Genomic DNA, 19,228 nt, shown 5'->3' with positions numbered 1-19,228 from the left:
GTTTCAGTGTTTTAATAGTTTTTATAAATTAATATTCTGTGGAAAAATTTACATGGAAAGTAGAAGTGACAAATAGGGTTTTGGTTGCTGTGTGAAAAGGAAATTTTCTCTTAAATAATTTTTTTCAACTTCTCTTGGAAAGATACAATGGATCAATAGAAAGAATTCAATAAAAAGTGAAAGAAACATCAATAGGAAAAAATAAATTTCCAGAAATAGTTATTTTTTTTCAGAACTTTACTGTTCTTCCCAAAATGTTTTCAAACCTACTAAGTGTTTGGTTTCCAAAAGTGCATGGGTGATGAGTACATGAAGTCTGGAGAGATAATTGTAAATTTTCCAATATCAAACCAAGACTGTGGTGTTTTTAGTACAGGCGAGTCCATATAACTCCTATGAAAAGACTAGATGAGACTGTTTTTAATGTGGGCCTGATATAGATTATCCACACAGCATTCTGTGTTGAGAAATACTTATCCATCTAGAAATTATTTTTCTTTGAGACTATAGGAAAAATACCAAGGTTGAATGCCATAAAAGTAATCCATATGAAGAACTGAATTGGAAAGTGAGATAGACCTCAGATATAGAACACAGTAAATGAATTTCTCCCCACTAAATTCAACATCACTCACTGATACTACAGATTCTGTGATATACCCTGCCATTACAAATTTGTCCTGGTAAAGTTTCTGCCTTCTGGAAATCAAATAAACTATTTATTGGATTTCTTGTTTTCTTGCCCAATGAAAAGTTTTCACCTCCTAGGTCATAGTCTACTTGATACTACAGTTTCATTTTATTATCATATCTTATTCAGTCTCTTCTTTACTTTATAACCCTCCAGTATGCTTATGTTTGAGTACAGAAAGTTAAAAATAAGTAAGAAGGAGAACTTCTAAAAGTCAAAGTTAATGTAGCTTATCCCAATTTTGACCTTATATGGGGAAAATAAAGTCTTAAATCAAGAAAATTAGCGGGCGCCTGGGTGGCTCAGTGGGTTAAGCCACTGCCTTCGGCTCAGGTCATGATCTCAGGGTCCTGGGATCGAAGCCCGCATCGGGCTCTCTGCTCAGCAGGGAGCCTGCTTCTCTCTCTCTCTCTCTGTCTGCCTCTCCATCTACTTGTGATTTCTCTCTGTCAAATAAATAAATAAAATCTTTAAAAAAAAAAAAAAAAAAAGAAAATTAGCTAAGCTAACATCAAAATGTATTTGGTTATAGGAGCATAGAATAGGTCTGACATGGGATATAAACAAGGAGTTTTCCTTAATAAAGGAACAAAGATCTGCTTTATGAATCCATCTCATCCTTGGGGTGCCTTGTACATAATACGTACTATCAGACAGTGATGTTGCCTACTGAGTGACTGGCAAACATAAAAAGACTCTGGAATAGCATTTCTCCAAGTTCAGTGTATATAAGAATTATCAGGAATTATTTTAAAAAAGTAAAAGATACTTGGAGCCACACTCTGAAGATTACAATTCAGCAAGTGTACAGTTGGGGCCCGGAAATCAGCTTCTTTTATAAGTACTTGGGGGAGGGGAGAGTGGAAAATGTGTGATCTTCTGATTACCCTCTGAGAAATGTTTTCCTGGGGTAGGATTATGTTTCAAATAATAATAGAATGTTATGTGCTTCATGTGGCAGCAGAATAATATTAAATTTAATTATTTTAATGAATACCATCTTTAATAATAACATCCTTTGAACTTTAAGAGTTGTTGGTAAATGTATAAAATATTTTCCTTCGTAATCACCATGAGCTCCAACTTACACGATGACTTTTCAATTGTACAGAGAAATCTTACAGAATATTTTGTTGCCGTGGATGTGAATAACATGCTGCAGCTGTATGCCAGCATGTTACATGAGAGACGCATCATTATTACCTCTAGCAAATTAAGCACTGTAAGTACTTCACACTTCTCCTTTTAAGTAGAACATATTGAGCATTTCACAAAAAGACCCACGAACCTCCGCAGACTTAGAAATATTCTATGTGTACTTATGAGACAATATCTACATACTTTTTTGATATATGGTTTTAATCTGGCTCTTGAAGTACAAAAGTCTGATTTATAGAAAGCCTTCTCAGATGCATTAAGTCAGGTTAATTATTTTTTCTTATCAGGAGATGAGAGTTGGGTTTTTTTTTTTTCTTTTTAACTCTCCAGAGTTCATTTTAGTGCCTTCTACCATATAAAGAATTCTTAAGAGCTATTATGAGATCTTTATTATTCACTTGTGGCTTTTTCCATTGGAGCTACTTGAAAGAAATCAAGGGGCCATGATAATAGCCGCTATCCTAACCTGGTAATAGGTAGATTCATCTTTGTTGCCAAGTAGTGGTTTGGGAGTAGCTTCTATAATAGTTCTGATTTGGAGGAGCTCTTCAGGCTGATAATAACTTAAAAGTCAAAGTAGCATTCTTTTTTTTTTAATCACAGGTTTTATGCTACTTGCTGAAATGTTCTTTTGGAAGGTCTTCATTACTGTGGTAAAGGCAATGAGAATAGGAGTTTTCTTGGGTCATAGAAAAATATTCAAGAGTATTTTGCTAGGTTTCCTAACCTTTTTTCTATTGTAAACATTAAAATTTTAGTATTTTGACTTAAAAATTTTTAATATAAATTTAAACATAATTTTTAGTAATGTATCAGGTATTTATTAAAACATGTAATGTTCCATAAATTTCCTTTCTTGCAAATTTGGTTAATTGATAAGAATAAGGTAATTTTTTTGGTTTGTTCTCCCATAGTGAAAATGTAAACCTCATTGCATGAAGTTTAGTACGTTAGCAGCAGTTTCAGGAGTCCTGTGGGATATCTATTTAGTCTTTAACAATGAGAAGTGGAGGGTGCCTGGGTGATTCAGTCAAATGTCTGCCTTCAGCTCAGGTCATGATCCCAGGGTGCTGGGATCAAGCCCCGCAACCGGCTCCCTGCTTGGCGAGGAGCCTGCTTTTCTCTCTTCCTCTGTCTGCTGCTCCCCCTACTTGTGCTCTCTTCTCTGTGTCAAAATAAATAAAATCGTAAAAAAAAAAAAACCAACAAAAAACACAATGAGCAGTGTATTTTTCAACAGGTTAAATGGCCACCCCAGGGCCAGACAGCTAGTTAGGTACAGGTAGTGTGAAACTGGGTGTCCTGATTCTAATTTGGGATTATTTCCATTACTCTACATTTGAAAAAAATGCTTTGAGATTTTGAATTATAATATTCATATGCCCACTTTTCCAAAAATATTGAAAATATATTATTTTATGTATGAAAAACACATTATATGCATTTAAACATGTGATGTAGTATAATCATAGAATAAGCACAAAGTAGTGACACAGTTAATTTGTGCTTTCTTAAAATGATACTGAGAAATTGAATCTGAGTCATTTGGTACTTTTTATATATTTGCTTTTCTGCTATTTTTTTAAAAAAGATTTTTATTTATTTGACAGAGAGAGACAGTGAGAGAGGGAACACAAGCAGGGGGAATAGTAGGGGAGAAGCAGGCCTCCCGTTGAGCAAGGAGCCCTATTTGGGGCTTGATCCCAGAACCCTGGGATCATAACCTGAGCTGAAGGCAGACGCCCAACAACTTAGCCACCAGGCACCCATTTTCTGCTGTTTTTAATTTGCCATTGAAGCAAAACCATTCTTCTCCCCATTCTCTTCCTCCTTATTTTTTAAACATGATTTTTTCAAGATTATAAATAACATTTCTATACGGTTATTGTCCTGAAGATTAAAAAGATTGTACGAACTGTCTCAGAGGCCTAGGAACTAAATCTTGTCATGAGACTTGCTATATGCTAGGCGCTTTCTAGGCACTAAGGATCCAGCAGTAAGCAAAGCAAAGCTCAAACACTCTAGGAGCTTATATTGGACTAATGAAACAAAGAAATGAATGAATAAAAGTAGCTGTTACATCTTTTGGTGGTGAGTGCCTAGGGGTAAGTGATAAAGCGAGTGTGTGTGCAGGATGAAGGGTGTGAGGGGCGGGTTTCAGTTTATGTAGAGTGGTCATGGGAAGCTGCTTGAATGGGGTAGTACTGAGCAGAGACCTGAATAATAAAGTGCGGGAGTGAGCTATGGGAATGAATGCACACGCTGCCCTATTTACAAAAACATTTGAAATCAATCTGAGCATATGTCTATTGTAAAGGACTGGTGTTCTCTTTATTGCAATTTATAAAGACCTCTTAATAGCTCAGTAACCTCTCTCTGACTCAGTTTCTTCCCATGTAAACTGGGAGAATGGGAGTAACACAAGCTTAATCTCATAGGGCTATAAAGATTGAGTAGATCTATCTCTGTCTCTATAGTTATATAAACACATATGTATATATATACATGTGTATAATGCACATATATATATTGTGCTTAGAATTGTATCGGCATAACATTCAATGATTCAGTGATTATTAGCTATAATTGTAAAAGACTAGATCTGCACTTTAGAGTAAAAATTAACATGCCTACTGCCCTTTAATTTCATTTGAGTTAAATAATAAAATTATTTTAATAAAGGCTTGGAATTATTCAGGGAGTTGTTTTTATGTTTGAGGTGAACTTCTTCTGCCAATCGTTTGAAAATTCATAGAAACTTGATGGTGATGTCACTTATACGTTACCATCTTTGTTTTGGTTCATTCCTGGGGACGGTAGGACTGATAAAAGAAACATAATTCAAGCTTGCTTTCAGGATCTCCTTACCCTTACTATGTGGGAGAAGCTGTTTTACTTGAATCTATCTTGAAAAATTCATGTGTATGTATATATCTTCCGTAAATTCCATGCATAGTAACATTTAAGGTCAAATACTAGTACTATAACATAAATTAGAAATAAGCTATTTTTTTAGGAAGAATTCAGTGAAATGTCTGAAACAGCCAAGGAAGGAATAGTTAAAGTGTTAATGAATTGACTTGCTTTTAAGCATTTTACATTCTTATTTTATATACTGTGAAGACAATGCTGTATTTAGTAATAATACAAGAGATTTTACCCATTTTTCATATTTTGAATTTATAGCCAAAATCTTAACAATTAGAAGAACATATATAGCTTAAGGTGTCTTTACATTTATAATTTTATTATGATTTTAAGAATTTTGTATGTATGAGTTTACTCTTCAACACCATAATTTGTTAGAATCATAGTTGTCAACCGTATAGCTTGCTGGGTATTTCAGTGATGATACAATGATAGAGAATCAGATTGCTTTAAGGTCCCTTTCCTTAGGTACCATTTGTAGTTAAAATTAGAATTTGTAATTTAGAGAGGTAAACTTTAAAATAAAAAAATAATTTTGAGATATGTTAGCAAAACTATCAAGAATAATGATATGTTTAAATTTTTCATGAATTCCCTCCATATTAAAGTGTGGTATTTTTTATTTTTTTTTAAGTCTTTATGTAAATTCCAGTTAGTTAACATACAGTGTAATATTAGTCTCAGGTGTAGAATTTAGTGATTTGTCAGTTACATATGCCACTCGGTGCTTATCACAGGTACCCTCCTTAATGCCCATCACGTTTTTATCCTACCCACTCCCTAAAGTGTGGTGTTTTGTTAGGACCCATTATTACATTGTGTTTTATTTAAGTTTAATGAATTGGGACATAAACAAGTTAGTGTTTATTCTATTGATATATACACTATCAAGTTCACACAGAAGCGTTCCCGTAACCCTGAACAAGAACACTGATTTTATACATGCTGTAGGCAGGCCCTAGATGTTTAAGCCCCAAGTGCATCTCTGGTAGACTAGCAGAACATCATACCAAAGTCTCATGTATTCAAAGCAAAGGAATAAATCATGATATTACAAGAGTATATTAGTTGACTTATTGCTGTTTTGTGACCAGAGGTAGAGAACATTGCTGTTTAAAGTCATGTCATTGGTTCTCAAATCAGTCAGGCATGAAGTCTTGTCATATGCCTCTATAATTGTACCTCACCAGACTTTCTTTAACTAGTCAGCTGGGGCTGTGCATTTTGTCTCAAACACCCGGCTGGCCAGCATCTGACAGGAGCTTTCTCATCATCCTGTCAGTAATATGTTAACTAGAGTGTATCTTTGTGGCCTGTAGAAGCAGGTGGAAGAGATGCTTCTCTTTAAAGCAGATGTCTAAATGTTAGCTACTATTTTGACCAATATTTAGCTGGTAAATATCACCCTCTTAAAGTCTATAAGCACATTAGTTACAGAGATTGGACTGTAGAGTACATGTTCTTTCTGGAATAATTAGAACAAACAATATGCTCTGAGTACTGGAATTGTGTTAATAAACTGTAATTTCTTCCTTTGTTATAGTTGCCCCCAGGCATTTAAGCATATGCTTTTCTCTCCTTCTCTCATTAATTCCATCAAGGGCATATGCAAAAAGAAATCTTGTGGTCTCTGGAAAATCGGCTATTAAAATGTAGATTTTATAGGTTTAGACTGAAGGGGAATCCAGAGGATTTTAACCTCTCCATCTGCATTTTACATATTCTTGATTTGTCTTTTAATTGTGCCACCTGTATCAGCATTTATTCTGAAACCTGAAGCACAGAGAATCTTCTTGCAGATTAAGAATTGAACAGTTGGTGAGAGAACAAAGATTACCCAGGTCTACTTCCTACTTAAGACTATTGAAGTGTGCTTGTGCCCCTTGTGTTTTTAAAGCTGCAGCAGAGTGGTGCAGTTAAAAATTGTTATGAAGACCTTTCAGAGAGAGATTCTAGGAACAATTTTTAGATTTTTAAATTCTTCCCAAAGCCCATAGCAACCAATTATGTCAGCTGAAACTACAGATAAGAATTCTCTTTACCAGTGTATTATTTGACATGTATACCATTCTTCTGAACATTGTATTTTCATTGGGTGCTAAATGAATGTGACTGGAGTGTGGAAATAGGACTGTTGTGGTTGTCCGGTGGCACCGTGTTGGAAGATATGTATGCAGGTCAGTCAGAGGAAACCTCTAAGCAGGAGAACTGGAGGTTGTATATCTTCCAGCTCCTGTGGTAATAGGCATGCTGTTCTTCACAGAAACAAGCATGTATTTCTGCTCTAAGGTTTAGTCGACTTGTCCCCTAAAAGTAAACAATTGGCTTTTAATTTAAATATCTGTTTTTAATGTAACAGTTGTGTTCTTATCTAAGGGACATATTGTCAATCACTATGTTCTCCGAGTTTTGTTCCTACAACTACAAACAACCTCAAGATTTTAGTTTACTGTAGTATTTTCTATCTGAAATGACTGAATTTTGTGCGGTTCATGATTCTCAATCTTAAGTATAGGAAAAGTTTTATATATATATTGTTTGTTTCCTTAGTAAAACTACTGAGAGCAATTGGTTTATTTTTAAATATACCTTCTATATTTATGTTTATGCACAGTATATTTGTGTGTGTGTGTGTGTGTGTGTGTGTGTGTGTGTGTGTTTATGTTTTGTATTTTGCATTTTATAGTTAGGCAAGTTTTTCTATTCTGATGAAATGTCCTAGATTATATTCCCTTATCCTGCAGTGGGATTGATTTGGGGATTTACCCCTCCATCTCATCTTTTTCCCCCACCTACCTCCTTGGTCCTTTCTTCTTTGACCCCTGTTCTTCATTCCATTGCCCATTGCCTTAGTTCAGGCAGTTGTTACTTCCCACAAATCCTATTTTCAGATTATGAGTTATGAACGTGTTAGCATTTTCTCCATTTACATAAAAGGATGGTGATGACGAAAGGAGTAGTTATAGCTAAGAATTATGTAGTGCATTCTATGACCTCGTTGTTCTTTAACTTAATCGTCACTTACTATAAACTCAGGGAAGGAACCTTATTTGATTCATTCACTACAGTAAACCTACCTCTTAGGATACCTAGTAGATACCTGCTGATACCTAGTAGGTTTCTAGCAATAATTTTTTGAGTCCGTGCCTGAAGCTGCACTTTTTTGGGTCTTCCTCTCATATGTTTAGAATGCTCCCATCTTCATTCCTCTGAATGTTTCCCAGAATCTGGTTTGCTCTTTAAAGTTCTAGTTTCTGTCGGTAACTTCTGTTTATCTTTCACCCCAGAACTACTGTAGTACTTACCACATACTTTCTCTTAAGTTAGAATTATAAGTAAATTTGTTGAACTCTAGTATGAGATATTTATCTCTTTAAAGGTTAGAATCATGGTTTGTGTCTGTTGTGTGTGTGTATATATGTGAGTGTATTTTTAAATGGATTTAATCTTTTAAATTGTGGATAACAGAAAAAGGTTTAAAATAAAATTTTTTATTAATTATATTATGAAATATGAAGTGTCCATCTGATATTAAAAATGCCAGAGTAGAAATCTGTCTTTTTGACAAGTAAAAATGTGTCTGATTGTTCCTATGACAACTTGGCTCTTTAAATAATAGTAATAGGGGCGCCTGGGTGGCTCAGTGGGTTGAGCCACTGCCTTCCGCTCAGGTCATGATCTCGGGGTCCTGGGATCGAGTCCCGCGTCGGGCTCTCTGCTCAGCAGGGAGCCTGCTTCCTCTCTCTCTCTCTCTGCCTGCCTCTCCATCTACTTGTGATTTCTCTCTGTCAAATAAATAAATAAAAAATCTTTAAAAAAAATAAATAACAGTAATAATAAAGATTTCATAGATTCTGAAATCTATGAAGTTAGTTAGAGGCTAACTTGTAAGTTAGAGGCTAATCTCCATGTAGGCTTTGTCTTTTAAAAGAAGATTTGTGTTTAGCCATTTTCTACTAGAATCTTTTAATTTTTTAGAAAGTCTTTGTCTAAATGGTAATTTTTTAGGGAAAAACTTAATACATCTTGATCTCTTTTCAGCTTTATTAGTTTCTCTTGCTATACTGCTTCTGTTCAGCCTGTATAGGAACATGGTTTGGTATCTTTTGGCCTTCATATAGTCCTAGGTAGAAAACATACTGCTTTCTCCCTATGAAGATGTTTATTTCTTCATTCAATAAACTATTTCTTATTTATGGAGTACCTAATTCATGTCAGACAGTGTTCTACAAGGAAGGTAATGAGGTCATGGCATCTGTAGCAGTCTGAGTCCAATAAAGTGAGAGAAAGTACACAGTAATTTGATCAAGAAAAGTTTAACATGAAGAATGTAAAGCTGAGGCAAGGGGTTGGAGTGCCAAGAGATGAGCGAGCTTGCAGCGAAGAGAACGTTGGAGAACACAGGCACAGCAGATGTAAAGCAACCAGTACGCTTAGGGCCGAGGTAGAGTACCCAAGGAAGGAGCCCCACCCAGGCCTGTGATTGAGACCCTCTTGAGGAGGGTGGAACCATGGCTCATTAGATGGCAGAGAAGTTGTTGTGGTGCTACACTGGCAGAATTTTTGGAAATACGCCCTTTGGGTGACAGGTGTCATTCTTTCAAACTTGCTGGAAAGCCTCTTTAGGGATAATGAGGAATCTGTTCAGAGAGATACCTCATTGACAACACACTGCTGTGAGCCCACCTGAAAGGAAGAAAGCAGGCCCTTGACAAGCAACAGGTTGACAGGAACCTGCTGGGTAAGTATACTGGAACCAGGAACCCAAACCCTTGCTTCCTGAAATGTCTCTTCAGTGTCCTTTCCTGACAAACCTTAACATGATGCCAGCTGTTAAAAAGAATAAATATCTAAATGACACAGATCTGTTTTCAAAGACCACACAATAAAGGGTGAATTAGGCAATAAATTGATAACTGGTATAGTCCACCCCTTTGGATATTCAATTTCTATTTATACTCTTCTAAACACATTTGTACTTCTATACAACAACAGGACAAATCTATGTTCGTAGCTATTAAGATATAGTTATCCTTTTTGCAAATGTAGACATTTCCCAAAATGAGGAAGAGCAGTCCCAAGAGCCATTATAATCATGTCTTCAAATTTAATTGCAATATATTTAAATTTCTGTTAATCACTAACAACACACATAGAAAATAAAAATGAGAGATAGAGGGAAAAAATGGTTAGCAGATAAAAATGAACACATGCATATGAAAGGCAAATAAACAATATGCAAAGCTACTGTGACCTCTGTTTGTATAACTAATCATGAGACAATATTGGTATTAATAGCTTACTTGTTTCATTAACCATTCCATATCTTCCTCACCCTCAGCAAGAACCTCAGCTAGTTGAGTTTACCTGGTATAATGACATGAACTTTCATTTATAAAAGGTCTGAATCCTCAATAGTTCTGCTTTTTTTTTTCTTAATGATTGCTGTAGTTTTCCATTAACCTTTTTCTATTAGGCATAGAAAGAGGTATCGCAAAGAACCTCCCAGTTCCAGACATAGTCCTTTTTGCCTCTTTTGTGTAGAAGCAAACCAGTTTCGCTTTGGTTATTGAGATCAATCAGCCAGTAGATCAACCCCAACTTTTAGCCCGTTAGTTCAGTGACATTGGGGGCTATAATGGCCAGGTGTCAATATCTTCTTCCAATTCACATGGAAACATTTCTCTGTCGGGAGGTAAGATCTCCAAACCAGAGGAGTTCTAAACTACTGAGACTGGAAATAGAATTTATGCAAGTAGGTTATTAAGTGTAATAATGAAATGGCCACTCCCCCTTCCACCCATTGATTCCTGGTCCCATGTATTCTGGCTATAGGAGAAACAATACCATAAAGTGCTTTCTGACTTAAAGCATATCCTGCATCATGTAAAATAGAATCCTACCCTTTATGGATATAATAATACCAGCTGGTACCATGACTGAGTCTTCAGTAAGCCATTCCACTTTTCAGTTAGGCCAGTTCCTTCTGGGTTGTAAATATGGGTAAGACTAGTTAGTTTAATGGTCATGAACCCATAGCTTTACTTACTTTGCAATTAAATGAATACCTTGATGAGGTCCAGTGCTGTACAGAAGGCCATGCTGATGGATATGTTATTCTATGCATCTAGTGATTTTGGTTCCTGGCAGAAGCATTATAGTCAGAGAAGACCTTATCCAGATTATTTATTTCCAGGAGGATGGACTTACGCCTCCTCCTTGATGGAAGAGTTCTGGTGTAATTAACGGGCCCCTGGGTAGCTTGTTGATTGCCCTGGGGGGTTAGCTCCCCAGAAGGATTCTGCCACAAAATTACCTGAACAAGCTACCAGGTATTACTGCTGGGTGTTACTGGCCACTGTGTACTGGAGACGCCTAGCCCTGTAGGATCCTGCCTGAGAGCACACTGGAACCAGGAAGCCAAAGTCCTTTCCTCCTGCAGTGTGTCCCCAGTGTCCTGTACTGACTGAGTTCTTCTTTGTCTTCTACTAACATTAGGCTATCTGGTAAAAGAGAAAAACACCAAGAAAAATACCATTATCACAGATGGGTAGCAAAGAGTGAATTTGGAGCTAATGGGCAATATGTGAAGGGCACAGCTTCCATGAATCAGCTATTTTATTTGATTTCCTACTGTATTATATAAAGAGTAGAAAAGGAAGACCTTTAATTGGAAGGAAATATTTAACATTGGTAAATTTTTCCAAAGACCAAGTATAACAGTATTGATTTATTCATTTGTGCATTGATATTATTATTTACCAGGTATTATGTATTGGCAATTTCAAAGTTATTAATTAGAATCATAAATATAAATTAAAACATAAATCATGTCAGTGAATCAAGGCCAGTCAATGTGATAAGAACTCTAATATGGGAAATGTAAGAGGGAGAGTAGTAGATTAAAAAGTTTACTTCAGGATGACACTGGTTCTTGAAAGGAGTTGACATTTTGTGTAGGAAATATATACTTATTTAACATATCTCTGTATGTGTGTGTGTGAAAAGAGAGAAAAGTTGTGCTATGTAATGTAGTTGGAGAGATAAGTAATAGCCAGATTGTGTAGAAACATGTTTGCTAACTTAAGGGACTTGGATTTTATCCAACAGATTGTGGGGAGGCAAATGAGTTACATAATATGACCAGTTTTGTTTTGGGAAAGATAACACTGGTGGCATTATAAAAGAAAAAAATGGGGTAGGGAAATTCCTTCTAATAGGAGTCCAGTTAAAAGGCTGTGCAGTAATAAAAGCAAGGGGTGGGTGACTCGCTTCTACAGTAGAACAGAGACCGTAAGAGGAAGATGAAGTTGGGTTTTAGAAACATTTCTAAGGAAACTTCTGTTGGATATAGAGTCTGTTTGAAAGTAGGTAAGGAACAGGGAGAAGTGTAGAATGACTCACAAAGGACCAGTCTTCATGAGGTATTTGTTTAGTTGCTGTCTAACGGTAGTGGGCTTGATATCATTTAATTACCAGTAAATTGCAACTAATTATGGGTGTGTGTGCATATAAATATTCACATGACTGTAGATGCTTATATAAATGTTCATATATAGATGTATATATTTAAATATATTTGATGAGCATGCTAAACATACATGTATATGTATGTTAAGTACATATGAGAATATTATATACAATTTTAATATTAAAATATTTAGTATATGTGTGTAATTATTCATTCTTATTTAATTATATATGCCTTACAAATTAAGAGCTATTTAATTCCATTTATAAAGATTTAGAACTTCCTTTGTGATTGCTTTGCAATTGTGATTGTCTTTTTTCTAATTGCTAATAGTTTGCAACCAGTTTTATTTTGTTCCTGGTAAGGGATATTTTTAAATTTTGATTTTCAGAAATGCCCAGTAGTTAAAAAGAGTATCAGCCAGTTGGATTTCTTTATTGGTTGTTTACAGTATTACTCTACCCCAAGATATGGTAGCAGAGCAATTATATTAGTAATATCTTCTAAATTAGAGATTTGTGTTTCTTTCCTGACTACTTAACAAAGAAATTAGACTTCATATAAGCCATTTAACTTTTTTCCTGCAGTTTTGTGTTTAAAAAATGAAAGAATTGAGCAAGAAAGATCCTTTTTACCTATTAAATGCAGTCATTCTTTAATTGTAGTATTTATTTCTTAAATAATTGCCAAATTATGTAGTCTTTATGTAATTCACATGAACTTCTTAACTCATAATCCTTTAGAATTCAGTATCTATGAGTTTTTGAGGAGAGAAGATAGATGGATGCATTTGAGCAATGTTGTAGATTAGACTGCTAAACTTTGGTGGAAAGGTAGACGGGCCTTTTTTAGGAAAAACAAAACTGGTATTGAATCAACTTTGAGAGCGAGAAGTAGAAAGCAAAAAATTTAGTAATAAGGAAAAGTTATGTAGGGGAAGAAATTTGTTTTAAGCCTATGGCATATATGCGTAATGTGACTGCTACAGAGAGCCGAAAAGTCGAGGAGAGTTGGTGTGACTGTAATGGTAGTTTATAGAGGGTAGCTAGAAGGCACACTCCCTAAGGGCAGAAATTTTTGTCTCTTTTGTTCATTACCATATCCCCAGAACCAATAATAACTGGCACGTGTTTGGTGTCCCATTTACTAGTTGTGTGATCTTGGGAAATTTGTTTAACTTTCCCTCAGTTTCCGCATCTGTAAAATCATTAAAAGAATAAATACATAAAAGAAGTAAGTGAGCAGAAAAATTTAAAGTTGTTTGGCTAGGAAAAGCTAATGAACTAGTGATCAAATGTGAGATGATGAAAACTCTTCAAAGGACTTGTGTATGACGGAAAGAGATTAGTTTAGGTTGACTTTTTAGCAATTAAGTGGCAGAATTTGCCATCCCAATAGAATGAAGAAAGAGAATGAAATATAGAATAATATTTTAGTATAAACATTAAAAATGTGCAAATACTGTCTTTTTTCATTATATAAAATTGCAGTTTTTTCCAAATATTTTCTTACAGCTGTCACTTGATATAAATTTTAGAATTTTGCTTGGGTAAGAATATATTTTTTACAGATTTTTTTTTTTTTTGAGAGAGAGATAGAGAAAGAGAAAATATGAGTGGGGTGGGGCAGAGGGATAAGAAGAGAGAATCCTCAAGTGGACTGCCTGTTGAGCACAGAGTCTGGACAGTGTGTGTGTGTGTGTGTGTGTGTGTGTGTGTGTGTGTTGGCGGTTGATCCCAGGACCCTAAGATTGTGACTTGAGCTGAAATCAAGAGTCAGATGCTTAACCAACTGAGCCACCCAGGCACCCCTCCAGTAAGAGTATTTTATAGTTTGGATAACTTTGTAGTTGTCAGATACCCTACTGCTACTTCTTTTGGTCTAAACTATTATTTTATTTTATTTTTTAAAGATTTCATTTATTTATTTGACAGAGATCACAAGTAGGCAGAAAGACAGGCAGAGAGAGGGGAGAAGCAGGCCTCCTGCTCAGGAGAGCCCGATGCGGGGCTCGATCCCAGGACCCTGGGATCATGACCTGAGCCGAAGGCAGAGGCTTTAACCCACTGAGCCACCCAGGCGCCCCTGGTCTAAACTTTTAAATGGGAGTGTAAATTAAACATGTTTAAACAGATGGTTTCTTTATGCTTTCCACTAATTTTTTTTCATTCCATGAGGAATTTATCACATTCCCATCTGCAGCAATTTATTCTGTATACCTTTAGTTATTTATAGTGCATAAATTTCTGAATTAAATATTGATTCAGTTAAAAATCAAATGAAGTCTCTAATCTATATTTCTTGGGTTTTGTGCATAAATACATTCTTAGGGGACATAAATCTGCCCCTCAATAATTCATATAGAACTTTAGCTGAAGTGAATAGAACTTATCCATAAGAATGAGGCACAGTCTACGAGACATGGGAATGACTTTGTGTCCATATGAGAGCTTTACTTGTAAAGTGTGTTGAGTTTGAATTGTGCTGTTTTCATTGTGGTCGTCACACTAGATGGGTTGTTTACCTGTGGTCTCTTTGGGAATCTGGTAATGCTGTTTCCCCTTCCCCCAAAATACATGTCTATTTAATTGCTTAAAACATTGCCTCGTTTTATTAGTGGCTGATTTCCTCTAATAAATATAGTTTGACTTTAAGAAAATGGAATGAATGTGATTTTATATCATGAAGGGAAAGAACTTTAGTTTGGCTTCCAACTAAGTATTCTTGCAGATCCAAACTGAGGTGATAACTGGTAGAATTTTTATCAATTATCTTTTCAACATCTGAGAGAATCTGTTCCATTGGTTTCCTGCTGAAGTTGCCCACTATGATGCCTGAGGAAAGTTTTAGAAATTGGATCTCAGTCACAGACCTCAACTATTTCTTACAAAGGTCAGGTGTTCTTGTTCGTGGAGTGTAAAGACGCATTCTTCACCATATAACTAAGATAGAATATTTTCAGCCAGTAGATGTTATTCGGAGCCCCATAATGATGGGAATTTGGGGGTTGTTTTTATTAAAGATTTTTGTTTATTTATTTGACAGAGAGAGATCACAAGTAGGCAGATAGGCAGAGAGAGAGGGGGAAGCAGGCTCCCTGCTGAGCAGAGAGGCTCAGCAAGGCTCAATCCCTGGACCCTGAGATCATGACCTGAGCCAAAGGCAGAGGCTTAACCCACTGAGCCATCCAGGCGCCCCAGTGATGGGAATTTTGAATGCTTGTGTATCAAAAAGCAGTTTAGGGATGCCTGCGTGGCTCAGTCGGTTAAGTGTCTGCCTTCAGCTCAGGTCATGACCCCAGGGTCGTCCTTGCTCAGCAAGGAGCCTGCTTCTCCCTCGGCCTGCTGCTCCCCTTGCTTGGGTTCTCTCTCTCGCTCTCTCTCTGACAAATAAATAATATCTTTTTTTTTTTTTTTTAAAGGCAGTTTGGGGGTGCCTGGGTGGCTCAGTGGGTTAAAGCCTCTGCCTTCGTCTCAGGTTGTGATCCCAGGGTCCTAGGAATGAGTCCCACATTGGGTTCTCTGCTAGGCGGGGAGCCTGCTTCCTCCTCTCTCTCTCTGTGCCTGCCTCTCTGCCTGCTTGTGATCTCTGTTGAGAAAAAAAAATAAAGGCAGTTTGACATTGGGGGAGGGTATATGCTATGGTGAGTGCTGTGAAGTATGTAAACCTGGCGATTCACAGACCTGTGCCCCTGGGGCTAATAATACATTATAAGTTAATAAAAAATAAAAAAAAATTTAAAAAGGCAGTTTAAAATAATGGTTATTGTACTCAGGAGTTTCCTTGGGTTGGTATCCTGGCTTTGCCACATACTAGGTGTGTGATCTTCGGCCATTGGCTTAACTTTGTTGCAGTGTCCTGCTCTGTAAAATGGAAATAATCATGATAGAAGCTATTTCATAATGTTGTTGTGAGGATGAAGTCTGAGTACATCAAGTACTCAGGATAGTGCCTGGCACATAGTAAGCATTATATACACACTTGTTATTATTATTATTATTGACAATATCTCTGTTAGACCCTGGTGGCCTGGGACTGGAAGTTCCAAGTGCATATATTTGATGATGAAGTTCAGTGTTGTCCACCTTTCTAGTCAAGTTTCTCCCCCTGATTTTATAGGCCTCATCAGTTCTTTCCTCTTCACATCGTTTCCATATGTACTCGTTTTATAATTGTAGTGCATGGGAGAGAAATGTTCCCAGTGATTTTATTGTGCGTTAGTCAGTACTGTGGGACCATACCAAGTCAATATATTGAGTATGCTTTGTGAAATCATATGTGCATTTAAATATTCATTTGTCATTTAACAAAGATGATAAGGGTTTTTTTCTTAAATCTTTATTTTGTAAATTTGCTTTTCTCTGAAAATTATACCCTTATCATATATTATTCCTCCTTTATTATTTCTATAGTTTCCAGAGCATAGTGACCGGATATGTTCTGACTCAAATACTGAAACTTCTTCTCCCACCCTCTTTGCTTCCATGAAGAACAGCTGTGGTATTACAGACACCGCTGACAGAATATTAGCAAAGAATATAGAGTTCTAGTCCTGTCACGAACCAGACGTAGAGTCTTGGGTAATTCTAGTCCAAAGAAGTATGATTGTCATTTCCCTATGAGCTTAAAGAATCAATAGACCATAATAAACTTAAAATTGAAATGGTTCTTCTTACTTGGCTTACAAATTGATCTCATTTTTTCATCAGTACTTCAGTCTGCAAATGAGACTTCTAAAATACATAGTTGATTTTCCTTAATCCGCATAGGTGTTAGAATGTTCTAGATAAATAATTTGTTGTGATAGCTCCCTTCAGAGGTGTGGAGAAATTTCATGAAGAGTAAGACAGGAGTCTCTGCCATATCCCAGAGGGCCCTCCGGTTCTGACCACGCTTCGCTGACCTCACCTCCCACTGTTCTCCCGCTGTTCTCCCGCGTACTCCAATCTAATCATGCAGACCTCCCTACTCCCTGTGAAGATGACTAGCATGTTCCCACCTCATCTGCCTGGAATGCTCTTCTCCTCAAAGCCGTAACAGCTGGCTCTCTTCTAGCATTCAGGTCTCAGTTCGGATGTCAGGGCATCAGAGTTTGTCCCTAATTCTCCTGTCTAAAACTTCCCGTCTGTCACTTTCTACCCACGTGGCCTACTCTAGGTTTTCTCTTGAACTTACCTCTAACCCACATAATATATACTTGCTTATTGTTTGCTTTCCCCACTAAAATTTAAGTTCCATGAGAACAGAGACTTTGTTCTGTTCATTACTGGGTCCCTGTGGCCTGGTAGAGATTTATGATAACACATAGACAGGCACTTAAAATTTCTGTTTAATGAAGCAAGTAATTTATGATATTTCCAGTTGCTCAGTTACTTCATGTGCTTTAAAGGTTTTAGAGATGATCCTTAGACATATTTTGAAGGTGGTCAGATTTGTAGTCTAGTTCTGTTAACCACCTATCTGGAAGAAAAAAAAATCATTAACAACATTAACGATATAAAATGTTAGAATTGAGCTGATCTAAGACTGAAGAATACTGTATCTCAGAGACAGTGCTTACAGATCGTCTAGCGTATACTTAAAAGTTAGGAAGCAGATCTGGTTATACTTGTACATATGCCAGATGTCACACAGCTTCTTAAGTGGCAAAGCCCTAATTTTGTATACTTTGCTCTTATTGTTTTATACAGCTTATATATAACTGTGTTTGATTTCCTACTAAATTTATTTTTTCTTAGTTGTGTTTTTTCACTTACTGCTTTACTAACTCCTCCAGAAAGGAGATGCTATAATAGTGTTCTCTCTAGTTTTCAATCACATAGCTATTACATGCTGCTAGGGGAGTAGGGGGGATCTTTGGTCTGCTTCTGCCTGCTTTGGAAATCTCCACGTGAATGTCTCACAGTTAACAGAATCAATATTTGCAAAAACAAATTCCTTGTAGTTCCACCTGAACCTGAAACTTTGTGTTGTATTATGTTAAATAATTCATTCTAGTTACTTTGGCCAGAAATCGTGGTTAGGGAGGGTAGTATTTTTACCTCTCCTTTTACCAGTCATCTATCTCCTAAATCCAAAAAATTGTAGAACTTTTTTCTTTCTACAGGCCAAATCCTGTAGAACTTCCTTCTTTCCTGGCAGACCTTGATTAGTAGAGATGATCTTTTGCCACATGCTGGCAGTTGCAGGTGTTTTGTAACTGTCTATCATCATGTAGAGCAGTCGCCCTCTGTGAAGCCAGTCAAATTCATTAGATGTTTTTCTGCCTTCTTGGCAAACAATTCATAACTTCACTTAAGGATGACCGTTAAGGGCATAGGAAAGGTTTTACAAAGCAATTAACAGAGTGCTTTGGACTCTGGGTGTATTCAATAAAATAAGTTACCGTTATTATAATTCCTCATTTTAAGAAGGCAGTATTATTCTTGTTACCCTGTTCTTTTCTTTTCTTTTTTTAAAAGATTTTTATTTATTTATTTGACAGAGATCACAGGTAGGCAGAGAGGCAGGCAGAGAGAGAGGAGGAAGCAGGCTCCCTGCTGAGCAGAGAGCCTGATGTGGGGCTTCATCCCAGGACCCTGGGATCATGACCTGAGCCGAAGGCAGAGGCTTTAACCCACTGAGCCACCCAGGTGCCCCACCATGTTATTTTCTTAATAATGTAAAAAGAACACTTTCCCTTTATTTAAGGTTTTAAATGAGTTGTTTTAAAAGCCATCTGTGTGCAAATGGAGAAACTGAGTGAAGTAGCCCCCTTTGAAAGCTGTATAAATGCTTTTAGCCATTGAGTTACACTGAAGGGATGGAACGTGTTAATACAGCTTTAAAGATGCCAAATTTACAAGCAGGGAGTACCTGAGAGCTCTGAGAGAATTTGACCCTGTTAGATCAACCCTATTTCATCTCCCTCTATGAGGGTTCAAATAAGACAAATAAATCCAAGTTCTGTAATTGTTAAGTGAAGGTATTTGAATGCCTCC

The 19,228-nt window shown here is 36.5% G+C and overlaps 1 protein-coding gene across 9 annotated transcripts in view; it reads left to right on the top strand.

The window, feature by feature from the left end:
- Positions 1-19,228, top strand: part of DENND1B (DENN domain containing 1B) — a 278,698-nt gene that overhangs the window by 143,664 nt on the left and 115,806 nt on the right. For all 9 annotated transcript variants that reach the window (XM_032317056.1, XM_032317062.1, XM_032317057.1 and 6 more), the window contains one exon: positions 1,803-1,913. In XM_032317056.1, the coding sequence (XP_032172947.1) occupies positions 1,803-1,913 (111 nt within the window). The remainder of the gene's footprint in view (positions 1-1,802; positions 1,914-19,228) is intronic.

Source organism: Mustela erminea, chromosome 17 (genome assembly GCF_009829155.1).
Source record: "Mustela erminea isolate mMusErm1 chromosome 17, mMusErm1.Pri, whole genome shotgun sequence".
Lineage (NCBI taxonomy): Eukaryota > Metazoa > Chordata > Mammalia > Carnivora > Mustelidae > Mustela > Mustela erminea.
The sequence above is the reverse complement of the archived record's forward strand: the minus strand, read 5'-3'. Positions and strand labels throughout refer to the sequence as shown.